This window comes from Dipodomys ordii, unplaced genomic scaffold, assembly GCF_000151885.1.
Source record: "Dipodomys ordii isolate 6190 unplaced genomic scaffold, Dord_2.0 Scaffold3, whole genome shotgun sequence".
Classification (NCBI taxonomy): domain Eukaryota; kingdom Metazoa; phylum Chordata; class Mammalia; order Rodentia; family Heteromyidae; genus Dipodomys; species Dipodomys ordii.
Genome location: NW_012267219.1, coordinates 35,748,911 through 35,772,376, shown reverse-complemented (window position 1 = coordinate 35,772,376; position 23,466 = coordinate 35,748,911). Strand labels below are relative to the sequence as shown.

The 23,466-nt window shown below is 37.4% G+C and overlaps 1 protein-coding gene across 1 annotated transcript in view; it reads left to right on the top strand.

The window, feature by feature from the left end:
- Slc41a2 (solute carrier family 41 (magnesium transporter), member 2) overlaps window positions 1-18,367 on the top strand; it is a 63,881-nt gene extending 45,514 nt beyond the window's left edge. The window contains exons 8-10 of the mRNA XM_013020017.1: window positions 553-684; window positions 1,787-1,935; window positions 17,950-18,367. Of these exons, the coding sequence (XP_012875471.1) occupies window positions 553-684; window positions 1,787-1,935; window positions 17,950-18,135 (467 nt within the window). The 3' untranslated portion in view covers window positions 18,136-18,367. The remainder of the gene's footprint in view (window positions 1-552; window positions 685-1,786; window positions 1,936-17,949) is intronic.
- Window positions 18,368-23,466: the final 5,099 nt, after the last annotated feature.

Sequence of the window (23,466 nt, the reverse complement as noted above, 5' to 3'; positions counted from 1 at the left end):
TTCCTTCCTTCCTTCCTTCCTTCCTTCCTTCCTTCCTTCCTTCCTCTCTTTCCCCTATTTCCCATCCCTTCTTTTTGTTTTCTTCTCTTTTTCCTTTTGAAAGAGTCCTATGTAGCTGAGGGTAGCTTCACAACTCAGATCCTCTTGAATAATTATTTTCAGCACTTTATATCAGTTTCTTTAGCTGGAAAGAAAAAAATATCAAATCTTGTTTATTTGAATAAATCTAGCTTCCCTTCCCCTCTCATTTATTTGAATAAATCTAGTTTCCCTTCCTCTCTCACTAAGTGATCAACATTTTTACCTAGCTTTATATATTGAATAGTGGTAATGATTTTAAAAAATTGTCTTCTTTGGTCTACTTTCATGGATTTGAGAAACTAATCAGTGACTCTTTTATTCTTTTGGCTTACCTCAACAGTATAAACAAACCTGCATTTCTGAAGAGCTCTTTATTTTGTTTTCTTGGCCAGGAAATATGACCCAAAGAGAGCTGCTTTCGTTGTTTAAAGTGTGAGGATAACTCTGCTGTTTGTTTTCCTGATGTTTCAGGTATTGGTGGTAATTTGGTGGCCATACAGGCCAGCAGGATTTCTACCTACCTCCACTTACATAGCATCCCAGGAGAATTGCCTGAGGAACCCAAAGGTTGTTACTACCCATTTAGGACTTTTTTTGGCCCAGGTATGTGCTTGTGGATTTCTCTCTGAGATTTGGGGCAGACAACATTTGTTGAATATATATTTTGCTTGTGAATGTTGTGTAGCTTTCCTGTTTCTGAGAGCTAATCTTAGTGATCACAGTCATCTGTATCATTTCTGCAGTTGTTATACTAACCTCATTCCTCTTCTCCCTCCCCTTCTAACTTATGCTTTGTAGGTATTATAACTCTTGATTCCCAGTTTCCTCATTTGAGATTAATGTTTTTGTGAATCATTTAGGGCCACGCAAAACATTTCTAAGCAAGGTTTCTATTTACCAAATAAATTTTGTCATTACAAGCTTTAGTCAGAATAAATGTAGAAATAAATGTGTTTAGATAGACTAAACACTTGGCTTTGTTGCTTGGTAAGTTTGTTTTGATGCTTTATGAGGGGTAGAAAGTCATGCTTCACATCAGAGGAACTGGATGCTTGTTCTGACCTCTGCTCAGCACCCTCAAAAAAGTTATCTGTTCTTCCCAAGGCCATGTTTCTTCATTTGTTATAAAGAAAAAAGACAGAAACAGTAGTACCTGTTCTGCTTTTCTATAAAAGTTTAAGCTTCACAAGACTTGTCATTTTTTTCTAATGAAACTAAATAGGATTATTAGCTTTTACAGTTTTCTGGTTTTTTTTTTTTGGTGGTACTGGGGATTGAATTCAGGGCTTTATGCTTGCTAGGCAAGTGCTCTACCACTTGATTATTGACTTTTGAATGAAAATCAGAAATTACCACCCATGTAATATGGGTAATAGAACTCTAAAGGAAGACATAAAATTAAACATTCCCATGCTTGAAAAGCCCTGTGTTTTCTTTTCTTCCCTGATTCTATGGTAGATATTAAAGTTTGGCAGATGGCCTTCATAGCAAATTTTTATCAACCACTTTTCATTTACTCACTGATAACACCAAGTGGGAATATCAAAGAATTAAGAGAATTGTAAGTAATTGACATTTTTAGCAATTGAACTATTTTTGTGATGCTAGGAGATACTATATCTAAAAATACTATTCAAATTTTAATAATGACTTATTAGTAACCCAAATATAATTTTATCTTAATGACTTTTACCTTTTGCTTTAGGTGTAAATAATAAGTCTGCCCAAGTTCTGTTGGGTTTGGTGATTCCTGGCCACTTGATCTTCCTCTACACGATCCATTTGATGAAAAGTGGCCATACTTCTCTGACAGCAATTTTTGTGGCTGTGTACTTATTTGCTGCTGTGTTACAGGTAAGACTTAAAGCCTCCTGAAATCTCTTTTGATGTTCATACTGGTGTGAAACTCAATTCTGTATAACTAATAACACATGCATAGTTTATCACTTCAAAGATCAAGTGATTAGACCTTAAAGCAAATAAACTCAGGGCCACTTTTAGGATAATCTTCAAAATCTAACTTCAAAATGTAATAAAGTTGCTATTACTGTAAAAATGTGTTATCAATATAACATGTATATGAGTGTTTTAAAATTAAATAGTACTTAAGGCTCTACCTTCCCAATTTCATTTCTCATAAATTATTACTGTGAAATATTTTATCTATTCTAGTATTTATCTGTTTTGTTTGTTTGATTTATATTGATTAGAGACAAGATCTCATTCTATAGCTCATGATGTCTTTAAACTCCATCTTTCTACCACAACCTCAAAGTGCAGCGATTACAGACATGTGCCACTGTGCCCTTTCTTGTCCACAAGCTTTAAATTAAAATGCCTGGCTGGACACAGTGGCTCACACCTGTAATTCCAGCTACTCAGGAGGAAAGATCAGAGACCAGAAGGATCACAGTTAGAGGCCAGTAGTCAAAAAGTTAGCAAGAATATTCACTATAGCTAAGATATGGGACCAACCCAGATGCCCCTCAGTAGATGAGTGGATTAAGAAAATGTGGTATATGTATATACAATGGAATTCTATACCTCCATCAGAAAGAATGACACTGCCCCATTTGTTAGGAAATGGAAAGATTTGGAAAAAATCATATTAAGTGAAGTTACCCAGTCCCAAAGAAATTTAGGTCCCATAATTTCCCTTATTTGCAATAATCAGTAAACATATAGGATAATCTTATCAGATGAGCCAAAAAGCTCAAAAACCATGTACAAATGATCATATAAGATGATGCTAAGTGAAATGAAACCCAAGATGTGGACACAGGTCTGTCTTTATTGTTATTGTTTTAAATGTACCATGTAATTTTATTTTGTTGTTGTTGTTGTTTCCTTTGTGCGTTCTTTCCCCTATGGCATATCCCCTGTTCTCAATGTACTTGATTTTGTTACCCTGCGTTTTGTATTGTATATACATATGTCTAATCTGGGGAGGGGAAGGGGAATAACAGAACGCTGAAACAAAGACCCAGGATGAACCATTGCACAGGACAGGATGCTGAAAACAAACTTTGCAACTTCAGGTGGTGGGGGTGGGGGTGGTGGGGAGGGATAGTGAGACAGCAACAGGAAGGGAAGGGGTAGCAATGATCAAGTAATGTACTCGTGTAACTGTCAGCCCTCTGCACAGCATCTTAGCAATAAAATAAAATCAAAAAAGTTAGCAAGCTCTTATCCCAGTCACTAAGCTAGGTTTGGGAGTCTGGTTAATGTGGTGGTCCAAATGCTTTATGTATATATGTAAAAAATGGAAGAGTGGAGCCAGGTGCCAGTGTAATCCTAGCTACTCAGGAGGCAGAGATCTGAAGATCACGGCTCAAAGCCAGCCCGGGAGGAAAGTCTGTGAGACCTTATCTCCAGTAAACCAACAGAAAACTGGAAGTAGCGCTGTGGCTCAAGTGGTAGAGCACTAACCGTGAGCTAAAGAGCTGAGGGACAGCGCCCAAGCCCCGAGTTCAAGCCCCGAGTTCAAGCCCCACGCCCAACCAAAAAAAAAAAAAAAAAAAGGAACGGTGAAACTTGTTGAGATTGACTTGGGAAGTGAGGAAGGGGGGATAAGGGAGAATGCTGAAGGGGATTGAGTCTACACAAGGTACATTGCACACATATGTGGAAGTGTCAAAATGTCACCCTTTGTTGGGTGCCAATGACTCATGCCTGTAATCCTAGTTATGGGAGGCTGAGCTATAAGGATTGAGGTTTGAAGCCATTCCAGACAAGAAAGTCTGTGAGACACTTATCTCCAGTTAGCTACCAAAAAGCTGGAAATGGAGCTCTGGCTCAAATGGTAGAGCACTAACTCTGAGCAAAAAAATCTCAGGAGCAGTGCCCAGGTCCTAAGTCCAAGCCCCAGGAAAGGAAAAATAAGTCACCCCTTGTACAACTTGATGTTGATAAAAAGTGTAAAAAAATTGAGAGCTTATGGGCTGTTACAATGCTGCCACAGAACTGTATCACAACCTTTTCTTAGTATTTGTGTTAGTCTGTTGCTGTAAACATTATTATACAGGCATATTAATCTCTTAGGGCTTTATTTCCCTGTGTTTTATTTTTCTTAGCTTTAATACTTGCATCTTTGCCCTTTTTTTTTTTATCGTTTTATGTAAACCCATTCTTGATTGTTTTTCCCAACTGTTTAAGCTTTATTCGGGCATGACTTCTTGTTAAAACTTTTGACTTAGTACCTCTTATAGTGAAAAATTCTAATTCCTTAAAACATGAATTCAAATAATTCTTTGAATAAATAACACTTGAGTTTGGACTTAAAGCAGTAGAAATGAAGCTGGAAGGTAGGCATGTGGATCTGCTTCCAGTCAAAGAAGCTAAGTTGGTGATAAGAATGGTAATGGAGCTAGCTGGCGTTTGCAGGGTTTTCTGTGTGCCCAGAACTGTTTTGTTTCACTTAATTCTCACAAAATTCTATGAGCAATTTGTCCCTTTAATTTTTCAATGTAGAATACACACAAGTAATGAAAATTTGTCTTGTTTACTAAGTATATATACTTTCTTCTATTTTTATGATTTCTTAGTAAAAAAAGTATTAGAATATTATTAAATAAGTGTGCTCAAATACTTTATGATGAGAGAAGTTTAAAATTTTGTAGGATTACTGAGTTAAAACACAGATGTGAGACAGCATAGAGCTTGTGCCAGAAAGAGGATTTTTTTTTTTTTTGTCGGTGGTGGGTCTTGAACGCTGGGCCTGGGCGCTGTCCTCCAGCTCTTCAGCTCAAGGTGAGCACTCTATTGCTTGAGCCACAGTGCCACTTCTAGAAAGAGGAATTCTATACAGGACTTAAGTAAGAGGACAAAGTAGAAGAGAAGGTCTTAAGGTAAACTGAGGCTGGTGTAGGAAGGCTGTAAATGCCAGAAAAGGGAGGTTAGAACCTGTTCATAAATAACAAGCTTTTCCAATTTGAGGTTTTTAAATTGTCCTGGAAAGCTTTCTAATCTTTAGATTTTATTAAAAGTCACCTATCAAATAATTTATTTGTTTGTTCAATAAGCCTTTCTGTTATTAGATTCAGGGATAACTGTTAAGTCCCAGGAGCAATAAGACCCTAGCATCAAGGTCTTGTAGTCCTAAGAGCAATCTACTACATGGATAGATAATTAAAATATAGTATAAATGCTGGGCATACCTATATATAAAGTGCTCTTAAGGTTTGGGAAATAATATTTTTCCACTGTTCAGCAGACACAAGTTTATTTCAAAAGCTTTTTACCACTGGCTACTTTTGTTGCTTTATGTGAGGTAGTTGTGGATTACACTTTACATTTGATGCTCTTCTCTCCGTTATGGAGAAGATGCATTCCTCTGTTGGCAAGCTTGCCATTTGGAGGACATGCTTACGTTTGCTATTCTGCCTTTCAGTCTCACAGCTTCACCACTTACATTCATGGTTCTGTGATGACATAATATCATGTGTTAATTCACTTAAGTTAATGAAGAATCTAAGCCATTTTCTGAGTTTACTAAAAATTAGATTCCAGTCTCTATTTAGAGTATAGTTATTTGCCTTTTTAAAATGTCTGGTCCCAATCCTTACCAGTGAAGTTTGAAAAAATGGAGTCAAGGAGAGAGTAATTGTTTGCCTCTCTATGTCTTAATCATACCTCTGTGAAAAAGGAAGGCATAGTGATACTTCAGAGGCTATTCTGAGGATTAAATGATTACTTACATGGTTTGCTACATTGTAGGTGCTATATAAACCTTGGCCGATGCTATTATTGTTATTAAATATGGAATATAGATGGCATGTCATTGAGCTCTGAATAGCAGTTGCTATTCAGTTGCTCTTTAGTATTTATAGCAGTTGTTGAATAGTAGTTATTATTTTTCTTACATTTCCTTTATAGATTTTTTTAAAAAAGAGTTTTGCTTCCCTTCCTCATTCCTCTTCAAGAGTCAGATGACTGTCAGAATAGAACTCTGCACTTGAAGTCTGATGTTTACATTAATCCATTGGAATGAGACTCTGAATTCTCAGATCATATCTTTGTCCTTGATACTAACATATACAAACACATATGTACATAAACACGCACACTTCTTTTTTTTGCCAGTGCTGGGACTTGAACTCAGGACCTGGGCACTGTTCCTAAGTTTCTTTTGCTTAAGACTAGCACTTTACTTGAGCCAAACTGCCACTTTTGGCTTTTTCTGTTGATATGGTACTGGGAAATTGAACCCAGGGCTTCATGCATGCTAGGCAAGCACTCCACTATTAAACCATATTCCCTGCCTACACACACTTCTTAAGGTGTAAAGAAAAATAAATCTTGACCTTTCCTAGTACACTTCACTCAGTTCAAAGATGAGCATAATGAAGAAGTAATTTTTTAAAGATACAGAATTGAATGCTGCCAATTGTTATTCACAGAGTAACAAATCATATGCAGCATGTTTGCATTTGCTTAGATGCCCTCCCTTCCTGGAAGGCTTTCTTGAAAATCTAATATGATCCGAATGGCCTTATCTTCTGTTTCCCATGATACCCTGTGAACATTGACCAATCCTTTTCTGCATTTCATCATCCATTCTAGAAAACGGGTCTTTGTTTTATACATTGCTGCATCCCCAGCACCTAGCCCATTGCTGTGGTTAATGAATGTTTGTAAAGCTGAATAATCATGTCTGCTAGCTCTACCTCCTCCTTCAGTAGGAGGAGAACTGTATTTATGTTCCAGAAATTCCAGAGAACTAAAACTTCTTAAATTTTTATGTCCTTCTTTTCATAAATTTCCTCTTTTACTGACATAGGTATTCAAAATAAAAAGAGACAAAATGGAAAACACAAAAACTCACCTTCTAACAGTGATTAGTTAAAATGTAAGGTTATATTGAAGTGTTTCAAGTGGAAATGACAATATCTAGGGAAAAGGAAGAATAAGGGTAAAACTGGCCTTCAGTTAGTAATAGTCGCTAATATATGGAGCTGAATATGATGGTTCTTGAGAGAGGTTGGGCTTAAATTATACTTTTTGTCTGCTTTTGTATATTTAGTATATATTTGCACATTCTTTCTATAATAAGGTTTTTAAAAATTAATATGTTTAACTTTGGGAGGTTAACACAGTATTTTTTTTCAAAGCATGTCATGTTTGGTTCTCTAGCTATTTTCTTTTTAAAAATATTTTTTATTGTAAAGATACTGTATAGAGGAGTTACAGCTACATGAGTAAGGTGGCTATTTTCTTAACTCAAATGAAAAATAAAAAGTCATATTCAGTTTTATATTTTGGGCGATCTAGAACAGTAGAGCTTGCTTCTTATTTTCCCCATGACATATAGTAGCTTCAGGGTTTTGCTTTTTTTTTGAAATGTGGTAAAATTTAAAGCCCATTTATATCTCAGTTTCCCATTGCTTGAGGATCCTTATATATTTTGCAATTAGAAGGAACCTAGCAAATGTATTTCTGTTATTGGATCAGTGAGTAGCTGTGAGGGGTTGAACTTATAGTTAAATTCTTTTCCATTTCCAAGATCCATCAGAATGGTTGGAACATATCAAAGCTAGAGTGATGTGCTAAATGTCATTCATACTTGATTCACCAGTACGCATGTGTAGTTTGAGTTTGTTTTGCTTCAACAGGAAGGAAGATTAGGTATCAAGCAGGCTACCCTGTATTCCTGTTGTACCTTTTGGGTCATTGGTCAGCATTTATGAGACTACCTCACTATGGTTAAGGATATAACTGTTGGTTTTAGGACAGATTTTCATCCGACCCAGACTAGCCCAATTCAACTTTTTATTTCATAGGACCACAGTGCATTTTTTTCCTACAAACTTAGAGATGATTGTTTCTCTGTAAACAGTGATTTCTCCTGACAATGCTCCATTGACTGCTCAAAGCCAGTTAATTAGTGAAATCAAAAGCATTATTTGGAATTCCAAGCTTTAATGAACTTTGTTGGCTTTCCTTCTAAGATATGACAAAGGAAATCTAACTCTTCTTCAGGTTTTCTTTCTTTTTGTTTGTCTTACTGCAGACATAATACCTTGATGGCATAATAAACCTGACAAAGTACAAAGACAACTATCAATCAAATAAGCATACTTGGCAGTCTCTTGTGCAAAGAGAGCAGCATTACATCCTGGTTCATTTGTCTACTTAATTTATCTACCAGTTCTCCTTGTGTTAGAATCTTAAATATGCATCCTTTGTCTGTGAAAAGACAAAAGCATAAATTTGGATGACATCTTAGAAGAGGCAAAAAATTGTCCTAGAAAATCTGAAAGGAGAGGGAAAAGGAAGTAATTAGATGGGTGATCTTAAATGTGATTTAGTTATGACTGTTCAAATCTTCTATTTATTTCACTAATTTTGTTCTATTTATTTCACTAATTTTATTCTTCTATTTATTTCACTAATTTTATTAGACATAAAAATAAACTCCTTTTTACTATTTGAATTTTTATTGTGATGATTATAGATACATATGGAGCATATTAGTATTTTTTCTGCTCTGAAATATCTCAGTGGGAAAAGAAAAAACAAAAATTTTCTAGTCCTTGATGCCCATTGAATTCCAAGAGTATTTGTTTATATAATTCATAATCCTTGATGAATGTTTTAATTCTGTTTTAGAAGATGTTTCAAAAGAAAATTAGATTATTCAGGGCTTTACTAAAATTCTAGCAGCATGAAATTCCATGAGAAATTTCTTGTGAAAGTTTAGTTGTAAAACAACCTTTGCCGTGGATATGTTTGTATTTTCACAAGGGAGGGACAAAATGTTTCCTTTAATGTAAAATGACAACAGATTCATTTTTTCTTTTTCTCAGGATGGGACTTGAACTCAGGACCTGAGTGCTGTCCCCTTTTGTTCAAGGCTGGCACCCTAACACTTTGAGCTACAGGTCCACTTCCTTTTCTGGTGGTTAATTAAGAGTCTTACAGACTTTCCTGCCCTGGCTGGCTTTAAGCACGATCCTCAGATCTCAGACTCCTGAGTAGCTAAGATTAAAGGTGTGAGCCACCAGTGCCCCATGACAACAGATTCTTAATATGTAAAGTTGAAAATAACAAACAGGATTTCTCTACATCCCCATAGCAAGATGGAAAGATGGAGTCTATATTTTGTAAGAATTAACGTGGACACTTTTAGAAGGGCATCTTTCAAAGCTTAAAACTGTCTCTTCTGTCTGGGTTTCATTCTCTTTCTATTTCTTCCTTATAGACATTTGGCATCAGGATATTCACTTCCCAAATTCACACAGAATCTAGGCCTACAGAAGCCAATTAATAATCTGGTGGTGCGTGGTATAAACATGTATTGAGTGTTCTGAGGGAAGGTCAAAGTGCAGCGGGACTTCACCAGTGAGAGTGGTTCTCTGTGGGAGGGAGTTTTATAGCAGATAAAATTTTTTTGTATGTATTCCATAGAAAATGCCATTTCAGCGAAACAGTATTGTTCGGTACATAAGAACACTCAGGGCATTTATGGAAAATAACAAGGAATTTCCTTGCTCATGAAAGGGATCACCTTAGGCAAACTCATCTCTGGGACTGTGTTTTCACTTTTGGAAAAGGAGGCTAAGAATAAGCCTACCTGTGGTTGTGATGAGGATGAAATTAGATAATGAATGTCTATTATTGTCAATGTCATTGTCCTATTATTTTAATATAACTACCACCATAGTGATCATCGATAACTATAGATTATTGGGACAAGTCACTTTGGGTAGAAGTGAAAGGTGCAGACCTGTGTAGCTAACAGTAGCAGTCTTAATAATTCTTGTACCCTGCTGCATTCCTTGGAGTGGGTAGAGTAATGTCACCATACAGTGACAGCATAACTGTTATTGGGATCTCAGGATAGCCACCCAATAGATGAGAGTTAATTATCTTAGACTTGGGAAATGTCCTTGGAATATTGTCCTTGCAATCGAAATGAGGCTCATACTTTCTCTTTACATAGTGCTTACAGTATTTGTGATTGTGTCTTTATGTTATCTGTGCTAGAGATTTAACCCAGAGCCTTGCATGTAGTAGGCAAGTGCTCTCCCACTGGGCCACATCCACTACCATATCATTATTATTATGATACTAACTCAAACCCTATTTGAGCATAGGATGTCAAAGGAAAGAGCTGAACAACCAAGGGACATTCTTTTTTGCATTCTTCCTAATTTAAATCCACCAGATTCCAACTGTAAAGTTAGGATCTCTTTATTCTTTCTGTGACTGTTTTATCTGTTTCTTGATTCATTTCTGTCAAATCAAGCAAAGTGTGAGAGGGTTGAGAGGAAGTGTAAAGAGGATGATAAAGGAGATGTGAGGGAAGGCATGCAGTTTTTAGAATCCTTATGCATAAAAATATCTACTTTAACTTTGAGAATTGACTAATATGGTTATCTTATGATAGAAAGTCAAAGCAGGTGGATTTTGGGGATTCTGTTTTAGAAGCCTTATTTATTTTTGTGATATAGTAGTATGCTTATACAATAATTGCTTAGTTTGTAGGGTCTTAACATTGAGACACTTTGAATATTTATGAATAAGTCCTTAGGTAGATATGCTTGGGCTCCAGACTGGTAATGCACAGAAGATCAGATGCCTTGTTAGAGGTACAGTACACCAGCTCCCTGTGGAGGGAGGCCAAAGAAAGAGCTCTTCTCAGTCTTCCCAAGCTTGATGAAAATGAAGGGAGAGTCAGAGAAGCTAAAAGGTTCTGTAGGCTGCCTCTGTCTGCCTCTGTCCATCCTCTGAATATGCTAGGACTGCAGACGTGACTTCAGAGAAATTTCCATATCATCTTCCCCCCAAATTATTATAACATAGCTGTGCAAAAGCACTTAATTTAAAAATAATTTTAAGCTGCAGATTTTCTTGTTAAGCAAAGTCAGTCAGACACAGACAAATATTATACATTTTCTATTTTAGAATCTAGACCCCCTCTCCCTCAAAAGGTCATTTATATAAAAGGGAACTGTTTGGGGATGGAGAGTTGGAGGGATGGAGGAGCTAAAAAAAAGGTGATGAGGGAATTGAATATGAATTGAAATAATTGATTTGCATGTGAGAAAATAAAATAATGAAACCCATTAAATTTCTGAAAGAGAAGACTGGAATAGGGGAGATAACAAAGAGTAATAAAGGTGGTGAATCCAATCAAAGTACATATATGTATATATATATATACAAATAATGTATGTTTAACATACATAAGCATTAATAAAACCACTTTATACAATTAAAATACATGAATAATCCTTAAAACATTAAGAAAAATACCCAGGATATTTATTAGAATAAAGTCTAATAAGCTGATTTTGACCTTAGGTCTTTTACTCTAAAAATACTGACCTTCATGACTTAAACATTTGCAGCTATTTTTAGAATTAAATGTCTAGCCCATACCAATGTCTAATCTTAAAGCTTTATGTCCATACTAATTCAGCATAAGAAAGCAACCTAATCAGCTTTGGACCAAGGTTTTAAAGATTTTATTTTTTAAGGGTATCACGGCATGATGAAACCATTGCTTGGTGTCTGACTTAAAAAGACAAATGTCAGTTTTGACTTTCTGTTGTAAGGAAACTAATCAGGATCAGGACAGCAGAAGACACTATTGATCTTATGTAGGGATTTAGGGAAGATGACTTCAGGAACTGGCAGGCATTCAGGCTTAAGTGCATTTGTATCATCTGAGTAAGTATGTTTACTTGGGTGTCACTGTTGATGTGGCCCTCATTGGTATGTTTATTAGAATAGATTAGTTCCTAATGGACGACTTCAGAAATAAGGATTGGTGGTCTTCTTTGAGACAAGTTAAACCATCTGGTGGCTTAAAAAACATCTGGTGGTTCTTATCTTAAATTTAAAATAATTTTGCCAGGTTTTATTTTTCTATTACATACAAGCATATGAAGTATTTTGATTGTTTTCACCTCTACATGGCCTACTCCTTTTCACCATTTCTCTTCCTACTGGTTTCTACTGCCAAACTGTCCCTCTATTTTACATTTGTGGCATTCAGTTTATATGTCTGTATATGTATATATGCTTATATATTCCGTATATATGTGTATATGTATATCTATCTATCTATCTATCTATATATATATATGGGAGAGAACATGTACTATTTGTCTCTCTGAGACTGGCTTATTTCACTTAATATAATAAGGTCCAGTTCCATTTTTTTTCTGCAAAGGACATAATTTTATTTCTTTATGGCTAAATAATTTGTGTGTGTGTGTGTGTGTGTGTGTGTGTAATTTTCTCTATCCAGTCATCAGTTGATGGCCATCTAGCCTGATTCCATAGTCTGGCTAGCCAAGTAATGATCTTATAAACATCCATATGTCCCCTACAGTATAACCCCTGTTTTCACGGTATTTGATGTTGGTATAATTTGTGAAGGGGAAGGGAAAAAACAGATTAAGTAGACCCATTGCAACAATGAGATGTACAAGACATTATGTCGAAAAATGAACTTTACAACTTTGGCTGGGGGTGGGGGAGTTGAGTGGGCCAAGGGGAATAGATGGGAGAGCAGGGATGGTAAGGGGAAACAAAGGAGCAGGCAACAATGCTTGATAAGAAATGTACTCATGTAATTTACTCATGTAATTGTAACCCCTCTGTACAGTATTTTCACAATAAAAACTTATTAATTAAAAAATGCATATGTCTCTATTGTTTTCAGATTTACTCCTTTGGATGTATACTATAACAAGAGTGGTATATCAGGATCATATTTTTCATTTTTCTGAGAAGCATCATACTGATTTCCATAGGGCTGCATTGGTTTACTTTCCACCAATAGTGTATCTAAGCTTCCCCTAACCCCCACCCCCACATCCTCACCAGTACTAGTTTTTCTGACTAGGATGAGAAGGAATCTCAGTGTATTTTCTTTATGGAAAAGGATTCTGAATTTTTTTTCTTTTTTCTTTTTCTTTTTTGTTGTCAGCCATGGAGCTTGAACTCTGGGCCTGGGCATTGTCCCTCAGCTCTTCAGCTCAAGGCTAGCACTTTACCACTTGAACCACAGCACCACTTCCAGTTTTCTGAGTGGTTTATTGGAGATAAGAGTCTCATGGACTTTTGTGCCTAGGCTGGCTTTGAACCACAATCTTCAGCTCTCAGCCTCCTGAGCAGCTAGGATTATAGGCGTGGGCCACCAGTACCCAGCAAATTTCTTCATATTTTTATATTAGTCATTTGTATGTCTTTTTGTTGGGGGGGTCCAGTCGTGGGGCCTGAATGCTGCCCCTCAGCACTTCAGCTCAAGGCTAGCGCTCTACCACTTGAGCCACAATACCACTTCCAGCTTTTTTCTTTTTGCTTATGTGGTGCTGAGGAATCGAACCCAGGGCCTCATGCATGCAAGGCAAACGCTCTACCACTGAGCCACCTTCCCAACCCCAATCGTTTATATTTCTTTTGAGAACTATCTGTTCCATTAATTTGTTCATTTGCCAACTGAATTATTTGTTCTTTTCTGTTTGGTTTTTGAAGCTCTTTATGTATTCTGGATATTAATCTGTTATATACACTTTCTTTGTTTTTGTTTTTTTCTCTTTTTTTTTTGGTGGTATTGGAGGTTTGATCTTAGGACTCTGTTTGCTAGGCAGGCAGGCACTCTATATAGAACCATGCTTCCCTCCTTGGAAAGTTAAGTTAATATATATATATATATATATATATATATACACACACACACACACACACACACACACATATATTATGGGCTTCTTCTCAAAATGAGGAATTTTTTCCTTGGTGCTAGAAATTAAATCCAGGGCTTTGTATATACTAAGTTCACTCTGTCACTGAGATATACCCCTAACTTTTTTTTGTCAGTTGTGGGACTTGAGCTCTGGGCCTCAGTGCTGCCCTTCAGCTCTTCAGCTCAAGGCTAGCGCTCTACCACTTGAGCCATAGCGCCACTTCTGGTTTTCTGGTGGTTAATTGGAGATAAGAATCTCAGGGACGTTCCTGCCCTAGCTGGCTTTGAACTGTGATCCTCAGATATCAGCCTCCTGAGTAGCTAGGATGACAGGCATGAGCCACCAGTGTCTGGCTCAAAAGTTTTTAAGTCATATAATAAAATACAATCTCCTAATTGTTAATTTGTGATGGCAGTGTTTAAAATCCACTCTTTAGGGAGGTGGGGGGAAAAGAGAGAGATAGACAGAAGGACAGACAAATGGACAAACAGAGAGGGGGGAGGGAAGGAGAGAGAGGGAGAGGGAGAGAAAGAGAGAGCAAATACCAGGGCTTGTACTCTGGCATTTTCCTACTTGAGCTGCACCTCTGGTCCAGCACCTTTCTGGTTAACTGGAGATGCCTTCAGGACCAAGGGCTTCAGTGCTCCATACCTTCTGCACACCAGTTTCCCTCTGAGCCTTCTTTACTCCATGCAACTCACTGGAGCATTTTTTTAAAGACATTTGTTTACTTATAGTATATGGAACATTTTAACTTGTCTTCACTGGGCAGGCTGTTGGCAGTGCTGCTAAAAATAGAAGCTTCAAATGGACTATGTTGTGTGTGTGTGTGTGTGTGTGTGTGTGTGTGTGCGCGCGCGTGTGCATATTTTTTTTTATAAAGTATGCATTTATTGGGGGATATTAATCTACAGATAGAAATACTTTCACTGCTCCACAGGAGTAAAGTGATACCAGGGGAAGCCATGGGGGCTTCGGGGGCAACAGATCTTAGCTAGTGGTCTAACTGGACAAGCCACTTAACCTTAGTGACCTAAATCTTGTGCTCTGAAGACAGAGGTGCTAACCCTGCCACAGTGTCAAGGAAGGAAAAGGTCAGGAAGACTTTGTTTCCCTGCAGAACATTCATCCTCCTCCCCCCACCTGCCACCTCACACAAAGCAGCTGTGGAAAGCAGACTGAATTCCTGATGAATGGAAATTCTAAATAATTCCTAGAAGTCATTTAAATATTAGATTTTTAACAAGTGTGGATATTTGTTGAGGGCATGAATTCAACCTCTGTAACGTTAGGGGTTGGGAAGAACTGTACTAACTTGATACTTCTGGGGTTTATTTGTCCCATGTTTCTTAGCATTTCTGTCCCAAAGAAATGATCTTTCTTTATACAACCCGCAGGCTGTGATGGCAGCATTAGAAGGATGCTAATACATGAGAAGGCTCATTCTAGCTCAGAGAAGGAGCCGGCCTAGAAAAGCAAGATCATCCAAAGCAAATATATATTCTGGTGCTTACATATTTATTTAAATCCAAGCAGTACATCTGTAACTTGCATAATTAGCCAGAGTTACAAAGTTGCCATGGTAGAGGAATATTTACCTAGAGAGGTTATGCATATTTAATTTAAAAAAACAGACAATATAAAAACACAGCAGTCTCCCATTGGTCTGATAGCTGACATGCATGGCTGTCCCAGTGGAAAGTCTGCATTCCTTCAATGATCATTCCAATTTGAAACAAAGTATGTTCCACTGAGAAAGAGCTGATATTATTGTTAATAATTTATTACACACAGCATTCTAAGGAAAAAGGAGTTTTGCAAAGGCGTTTTGAAAAATAAAATTCAAACCTGCTTGAACCTGAAGTCATCATAATAGCTTTAAGAGAGGAATTGTATAGGGAGGGAACTTGAGTCTGCAGCATATTATGTAAATGTACAAAGTGAAGGGAGAAAGGAGGGAGAGAGGAAGGGGAAAACAAAGCTGAGTAGAGTGATCATTCTAGTTTATGGCAACGATCACTTACCTTTCTAGTTTAGAGCTAAAACAGGCTGTGAAAACACTCATTAATTTTAAAGATCCAAGGTCCAGGAGTCATGGAGCCCATTGATGTTAGAAACCAGTGTTCATGCTTCTGTGCTGTTAACCTTTTAAATAAAGGCCACACACGTTCTGAGCCAGTGTAGTAACTGATGTAATATAGTGAGTCTGGTACTAGAAACTGGCATGGACGTGGCCCTTTCCATACATAATCCCCTCCATTGCTGTAGCCAGCCCATGTGTGATAGGTATGGAAGGCTCATGAGGAAAGTCAGACATGGAGATTTTTTTTTCATATTGACTGTAGCACGGTTATTCAAAGACAGAGACCCTTTTTCACAATAACTGTTTTAGGTTTATCATTTGTAAGTATTTTTCTAGAATCCAGAGGATCAAGTAAAAAGAAGACACAGTTTTCCCCTACCCAGGATTTACCTATTAAATCTTGGAACCTAACCTGCTATTGGTTAAATGAATAACTTTTTGTTCTTGTTGTTGGTTGTGGGGCTTGACCTCAAGGCCTAGGCACTGTCTCTGAACTTTTTCACTCAGGGGTAACACTTTAAGCCATAGCTCCACTTCCAGTTTTCTGGTGGTTAATTGGAGATAATAGTCTCACAGACTTTCTTACTTAGGCTGTCTTTGAACCATGATCCTCAGATCTCAGCTTCCTGAGTACTTAGGATTACAAGTGTGAGCGGCTCACACCCTGCCATAGATGAGCAACTTTTTTTATTTTTCTGGTCCTGGGGCTTGAACTCAGGGCCTTGGCTCTGTCCCTGAGCCTCTCTGCTCACAGATAGCACTATCACTTGAGCCACAGTGCCACTTCCGGATGAGTGTTTATTTTTATTTTACTTTTGATTTTTCAGTTTTTATGATACAGAATCTCAATATATAGTCCAGGCTGGCCTTGAACTCACAATTCTCCTGCCTTTTCCTTCCAAATGCTGGGATTATAGCTGTACACCACCACAGCTAGCTCCAAAATTATTTTGACAATAACACTCAATAAAAAACTTTTTAATTAACGCATATAGCTATATGTATAAAATATAGTATATATATATATATATATATATATATGCATAAGTAAAAACAAAGGTGCTGGGTGCCAGTGGCTCATACATGTAATCCCAGCTTCTCAGGAGTCTGAGATTGAGGATCATGGTTCAAAGCCAGCCTGGGCAGGAAAGTCCATGAGACTCTTATCTCCAGTAAACCACTCAGAAAACTGGAAGTGGCACTGTGGCTCAAGTGGAAGAGTACTAGCCTTGAGCTGAAGAGCTCAGGGAGAGCACCCAGGCCCAGAGTTCAAGCCCCATGACTAACAAAAAAAAAGGCTTATGAAATATTCTTTGTGTGTACCTTGTGTGTGCTCTATTTTCTCATGTAGACAATTCTATTTTGTTCAATTTCAGTTTTTGAATAGCAGTTTCATAGATGTAAATGGATATGTGCATGTAAATGTACATGCCTGTAAAACAGCAGCTACTGTTTCTCCATACTTCTTTAGTTTTTCTTATTTTAGCCCCATGTTTTATTTGTTGGATAATTTTGCATGATCAATTTGGGGAATTATCCATTGACTTTTAGTTGTGATATTGAAGGTTTGGCTATCTACCCTCAAGTCTTGTTTCCAGCATTCAGCTTCCTAATGAAATAATGCTTAATTTTTCTTTAGTAAATGAACATAACTTATGTCCCTGTTTCCTTTGATGTACCTGAAATAAGAGACTGTTAAATAATTCCTCATTTTAATTTCCAGTCCTTTCTTATAGGTCTTATTCCTTCATCACAAACCTATCACATAGGAAAAGCTGTAGCTGAACAGTGCTTTGGGGAAAGCCTGTAGTGCTATTAGAACATAAGAACCATGATGGCTGTTGAGGAGGCTGGATGGAATGAGACCCTGAAGGTGAAAAGCTGAAGAAAAATGTTAAGAACTACAAACACATGTTATTTTTTCTTGCATATAGAAAATTCTCTGTTAATTAAATATTTCTTTTCAAGCATGGCTCTTGGCTTGAGCACATGTTTTTCCTTTGAGAGATCATTGCTTCAGCTCATAGCCATGTGTAACAGGGTCAGGCTGTTGGATGGCTGAGTCATCTCTGGTGTCTCTCCTAGGTCTTTACCCTGCTGTGGATCGCTGACTGGATGGTCCATCACTTCTGGAGGAAAGGGAAGGACCCGGACAGTTTCTCCATCCCTTACCTGACAGCACTAGGTGACCTGCTTGGGACAGCATTGTTAGCCATGGGTTTCCACTTCCTTTGGCTTATTGGAGACCGAGATGGAGATGTTGGAGACTAAGGAATTTTGCAGACTGTCCTCAAGCTGCTGAGGAATGAAATACAAGATAACCCACAGCTGGTTCCTTTCCAGAACTTCTATATCAATCATGTGACCTTGCAGGGTAATCTTCACTTGGCCCTGATTCCATTAAATGGCCTTAACTTTTTTTTTCTTGTTAAAGGAACTTGTGCTGAAACTAAAATCAATGGTATTTGTGCTGCTTTTTGTAGAATAAATAATTTGACATAGACATAGCTACAAGCTCAAGTTCTGAAATTAACAGAATAGGAAAGAATACAGGATGTTTACAATGGATACTTTTGAAACCACAGACCTAGCAGAAATATACTTTATTATTGTTTGAGTTGTAACAGGAGGTTAGAAGCAACTGAGCTTTAAAGTTTAGCTGTTTTTGTCTTTGCATAGATAGGTATGTTGTACTGCAAAGGGGATGTTATTGAATGAAAGGGACCAACCATGCTTCTTATTGTGCTAAATACACCCTCTGTGCCATCTGGGGACAAATGTAAAGGTCCTAAAATGACTTACCTATTCTCTGCCTGGCCTAGGGTAAACTCATTTCTCCCTGTGTCTAACATGGGCCAATGCTAATTCAATCTCAACCCTGAAAGTTCTTGGCAGGCCACCCTTAAAGAGAACCTTTTTTAAAAAAAATTAAAGATAATGTCCTGCTTTTTGCTGAGGCTGACTCAAATTCACAGTCATCTTGCCTCATGAGTTCTGGGATCGTAGAAAGATCTTGAGAGTCCTTTTTTTTTTTTTGTGGGGGTCTGGTCGTGGGGCCTGAACTCTGGGCTTGGGCCCTGTCCCTCAGCTCTTCAGTTCAAGGCTGGCACTCTACCACTTGAGCCACAGCACCACTTCCGGCTTTTTAATTTTTGCTTATGTGGTGCTGAGGAATCGAACCCAGGGCCTCATGCATGAAAGGCAAGCGCTCTACCACTGAGCCACCTTCCCAGCCCTTGAGAGATCTTTAATGAAAGCAGTGAGCTGATTTTGACCATTGATTTGTTGGAAAAAGTGGTGATACTTTTCAGAAAACTTCATAGTAAAGAACAGGTGATGATCTGAGCTGCATTTGTTTGATAATTTGCTTTTGTATGAGCTATGAGATGATATGGTAATCTATGTGTATGAATGTGTGTGTATGAGAGAAAGAGAGAGAGAGAGGGAGAGACAGAAACAGAAACAGAGAAGCCTTTGATGAAAAACTAAATCTTGGGTTGCCAACAGTAAAGGTCCTAGTGCTATTGAAACATCAGCATTATGAAGTTAAATTTTTTGGCTGTATGAGACAGGGCCTCAATACTTCATGGCTGGCAGTCTACCATTTGAGCCACATTTCCAGTCCTGCTTTTTGGTGGTAATTTTGGAAATGGAGTTTCATGACTTTTCTTCCCAGACTTCAAATAATAATCCTTCAGATCTCCGTTTCCTTAGTAGCTAACATTGCAGATATCAGCTGACAATGCCCAGCTTCAAGTTATTCTTAAGCACATTAATATGTTTGCATCATTTGGTCCCCAAATTTTGCTACTGACCAGAACTTAGTAGTAGTTATTTACACTACAATGTGTACATTTCTTCTCTCTCTCTCTTTTTAAAATTCCTGTATCACCTACTATAATTCAGCGGTATTATTTAGAATGACAAGTAGTTCCTTTGTCCTTGTAAGAAGCATATCATTTGCTCCTCTGAAGGAGAGGTTGTCAGTTACCTTACTCAGTGTGCATATCTGTACATGGCATCCATTGCCCAAACCCATTTCTACTGGAACCCTGTCATATACACTGCTGTATTTCTTCAATCATTTTTTAAAATTCCCATCCTATATTCTAAACACTCAACCAACACTTAGTTGTTCAATAGTAACCACGTTTATCACCTATTGTTCATTTTTTAATGCAGTGCAATTTTTCAACAACATCAAACTTTTAGTAATTTAAATGAGAATAAAAATGCACATTGACTTTGATTATTGTGGTTCAAGTTGTGAGTTAGTGCTATTGTATAGATACTAGATGGTTTATAAATATAAAGTACTCTTATTAAGCGCTTTAAAATAAGGGGACTGTGGTGTAGAATTATATATTTTTGCTTATTTTAAACTCTATTTCATTCTTCTGCCTTATAATTAACTGTTTAGGGCAGAGAACTGAACTAAATATGGAATCTCTCCTTTGGAGAGTTATAATGTCTTCTAGTGAATATTCTTGTAAATGAAAGAATGAATAAGTTTAAGTTGCTGAATATTTAGCCTCAAAGATTATTTTTAATTTAAAAAAGTCCATGAGTAATATCTTTGATGTTATTGTGAAGAAGTGTTTGTAAATTACTTACATACACCTGGGCTCACTGACTCATGAACATTTACATTTCTCCATTTTTTTCTATTGATTTTGTTTAACCCACAAAAGAATTCAGAGCTAGCTACATTTTTAAAGCACAGGCTGATAACTGTAGTCTGGTGCAGTATGTCTTCTGAGACACACTTGAACACATTGCCTTGTTTTATACTTGCTACCATGTCTGTGAAGTAGGCAGATGGGAAACTCAGGAGTTATGTGGTTAAAGTTCCATGGCTGAAAGTAGCCCAATTGTGAACTCCCTGAAGTCCAGGCCTGAGATCTTTGTGGCATCCTCCAAGTGTTCCAGGAGCACCTACCTAGCTGAGGGACAAGTTCAATGTTGCTGTATCTTCTTTTAGATTTCAGACAGGAACATTTCTGTCCAATTCATTCAAATGGTGATAATTGTACATCTTTCATGTCCCCAGGTTCAAGAACTCTAATGAAATAGCAAACCTATTTTATTTTACAAATAATTTTTCATTTGCATAATGAACATTTAAGAATAGAGAACAATGTCTAATTCCATAGAGAATGTGATTGCCACTACCTTCCCCAGTCAGGTGTGGCTATGAGGATGGCTGATGTGAGATTTTCTTCTTTCCTTCTTCTGCCTCAGCCTTGGTTAGGGCAATAGAACATCGAGAAGTCATATAATAGGGGGAATGGGAAATCAGCCACTGATTAGCTAATTAGCTGAATTCATTATAAAGAGATAGAGATCCTTTTAAAAATGATGTTTGGCCTTTGAAAGCTTTCACATAAGTTTACAATCAGTAAGATGTTTTCTTTTATTTACTTATAAAAGTAAGTTATTATCAGTTTTATATATTGTAAATTAACAGTTTGTTGGGGTTTTTTTTTTTTGAGACATGATCTCACTATATAGTTCAGGCTGGCCTTGAACTCAAGATCCTCCCGCCCCTCTCTCCTCAGTGCTGGTATTACAGGTATGTGCTACCACACTCAGATAAAAGTATTTATTTTTATACCACATAAAACTCCTGATTTCCCAAATTCTTCATTTCACTAACTTATTAGATACTTTATTTACACATGGATAAACTTTTTAAATCATATTTTTATTCTTACCTACCAATCTTTTTTTCTTTCAAAAATAAAATTTCTTAGAACCTGTTGAAATAGAAACTTATGATAATGTACTTTCTGGGAGACATAAAAAGTTCCATGCCATAGACTATCAGTGATTTAGCCACATGAGGTACATTTAAAAGTCTTTTGAGTGGCTGGGTTTTGTTGCCTTACATTCTAAGATATAGTATACCCATTTATAGTGGGCTTCTGTCATCTGAATTGTTGTAAACTGAAATAAGAATAAAACTTAAGAAATCTTTACCTGGCCTCATTGTGTTCCTTCTTGATGAACTACAGAACATTAAGCTTGTGTGGAATTCTCTCAAAAGAGACTGGCTGATGTGTTATGTATATGGTGCTTATAAAGTATGCTAACTTGGGCTCTGACCAACCTGGCCTCCAATCCACTGTCTTCCCAGTTTTGAGTTTTAAGTACTCTTACCATTCCTTACTCCTCTCGTGTGCCCCACCTAGATTCCTTCCTTCCTTCATCCATCCATCCATCATCCATCTATCCATCCATGCTAAGCAGAATATCAGCTCTGATATAATACAGCTCTGTCTATATCTGAGCAGTTAAACATTGCCCATGGAAAACAAAAGATTGCTATGGTAGATCTTGACAATTCTGCCTAACATATCAAGTTCATCAACAACTGTCCAGTTGCCTGCTACATGTCTCTAATCGCCTTGTCTAATGGGAGAACTGGCATTTCACTATAAGTATTCCTGTCAAGGTCACCAACAGTTTGCATTTTGCCAAATGATTTCCCAGCAAAAAGTCTCTAACATGCACTCTCTCAGAGCATTTCACAGTCTTCCCGCCTTGACATGCTTCCTTTCCTCTGCTTTTGAGGTGGCTCTTTGCTTTCTTTCCCACCTTACCAATGCCCTCCTTGGGTTGTTTTGTGGATTGTTCACCTCTCCTCTCTTTCAAACATGGTGTGTTCTGGGGTTCAGCTTTGAACGCTTCTCTTTTCCTAGCTCATCTCACCACTGTTATTTATATAAATATCACCTACCTTTACTCCAAATATTTTCTCTTAGAATCAGCCTCATAACTGAGTTCCATATTTACTTTGAAATGCTCATGGCCCAGGATCACTACCATCTGAGTAACACTGACACCTAACTAGACCTCACTGACATCTTTCACCACTATCAACAACCACAGTGTACACATTAAAGGCCACTCTATAAATCAGAAATGCCTATAAACACCTATAAATCAGAAAGACAAGAACAACAATCTAATAGTAAAACAGCCAAAGGAAGGTGGATCATGGACACTGAAATAGTCAACCCTCACAAATTAGTACAAATATTAAAATCGCAGAGATACAACTTCTCACCTATTAGACTGGCAAATATTCAAAACTGGGTAAAACATCTTCATGGCAAGGCTGTAGGGGAATTGCTGACAGTTGAACTAAATGATAGAAACTCTGTAGAGTAAGAATCTGGCTTTGTTTAACAAGATCACAAATGCATTTACCATCTCATGTTATAATCCCACCATTACTACCCTCAGTGTCTGGGCCTTTTTAGGCGTGTGATTATTAGCAGAGGTGGGCAAACTATAGTAGGTAGGCCAAATTCAGTTTGCTGCCTATCTTTAGAAATGAAGTTAGAGTTTTTTTTGTGTATGTTTGTTTTGTTTTTGTCAGCCATGGGGCTTGAACTCAGGGCCTGGGCACTGTCCCTGAGCTCTTGCTCAAGACTAGCACTTTACCACTTTGAGCCACAGTTCCACCTTTGATTTTTGAGTAGTTAATTGGAGTTAAAAGTCTCACAGGGACTCAGGCTGGCTTCAATCCACAATCCTCAGTTCTCAGCCTCCTGAGTAGCTAGGATTACAGACATGAGCCACCAGCACCCAGCTACA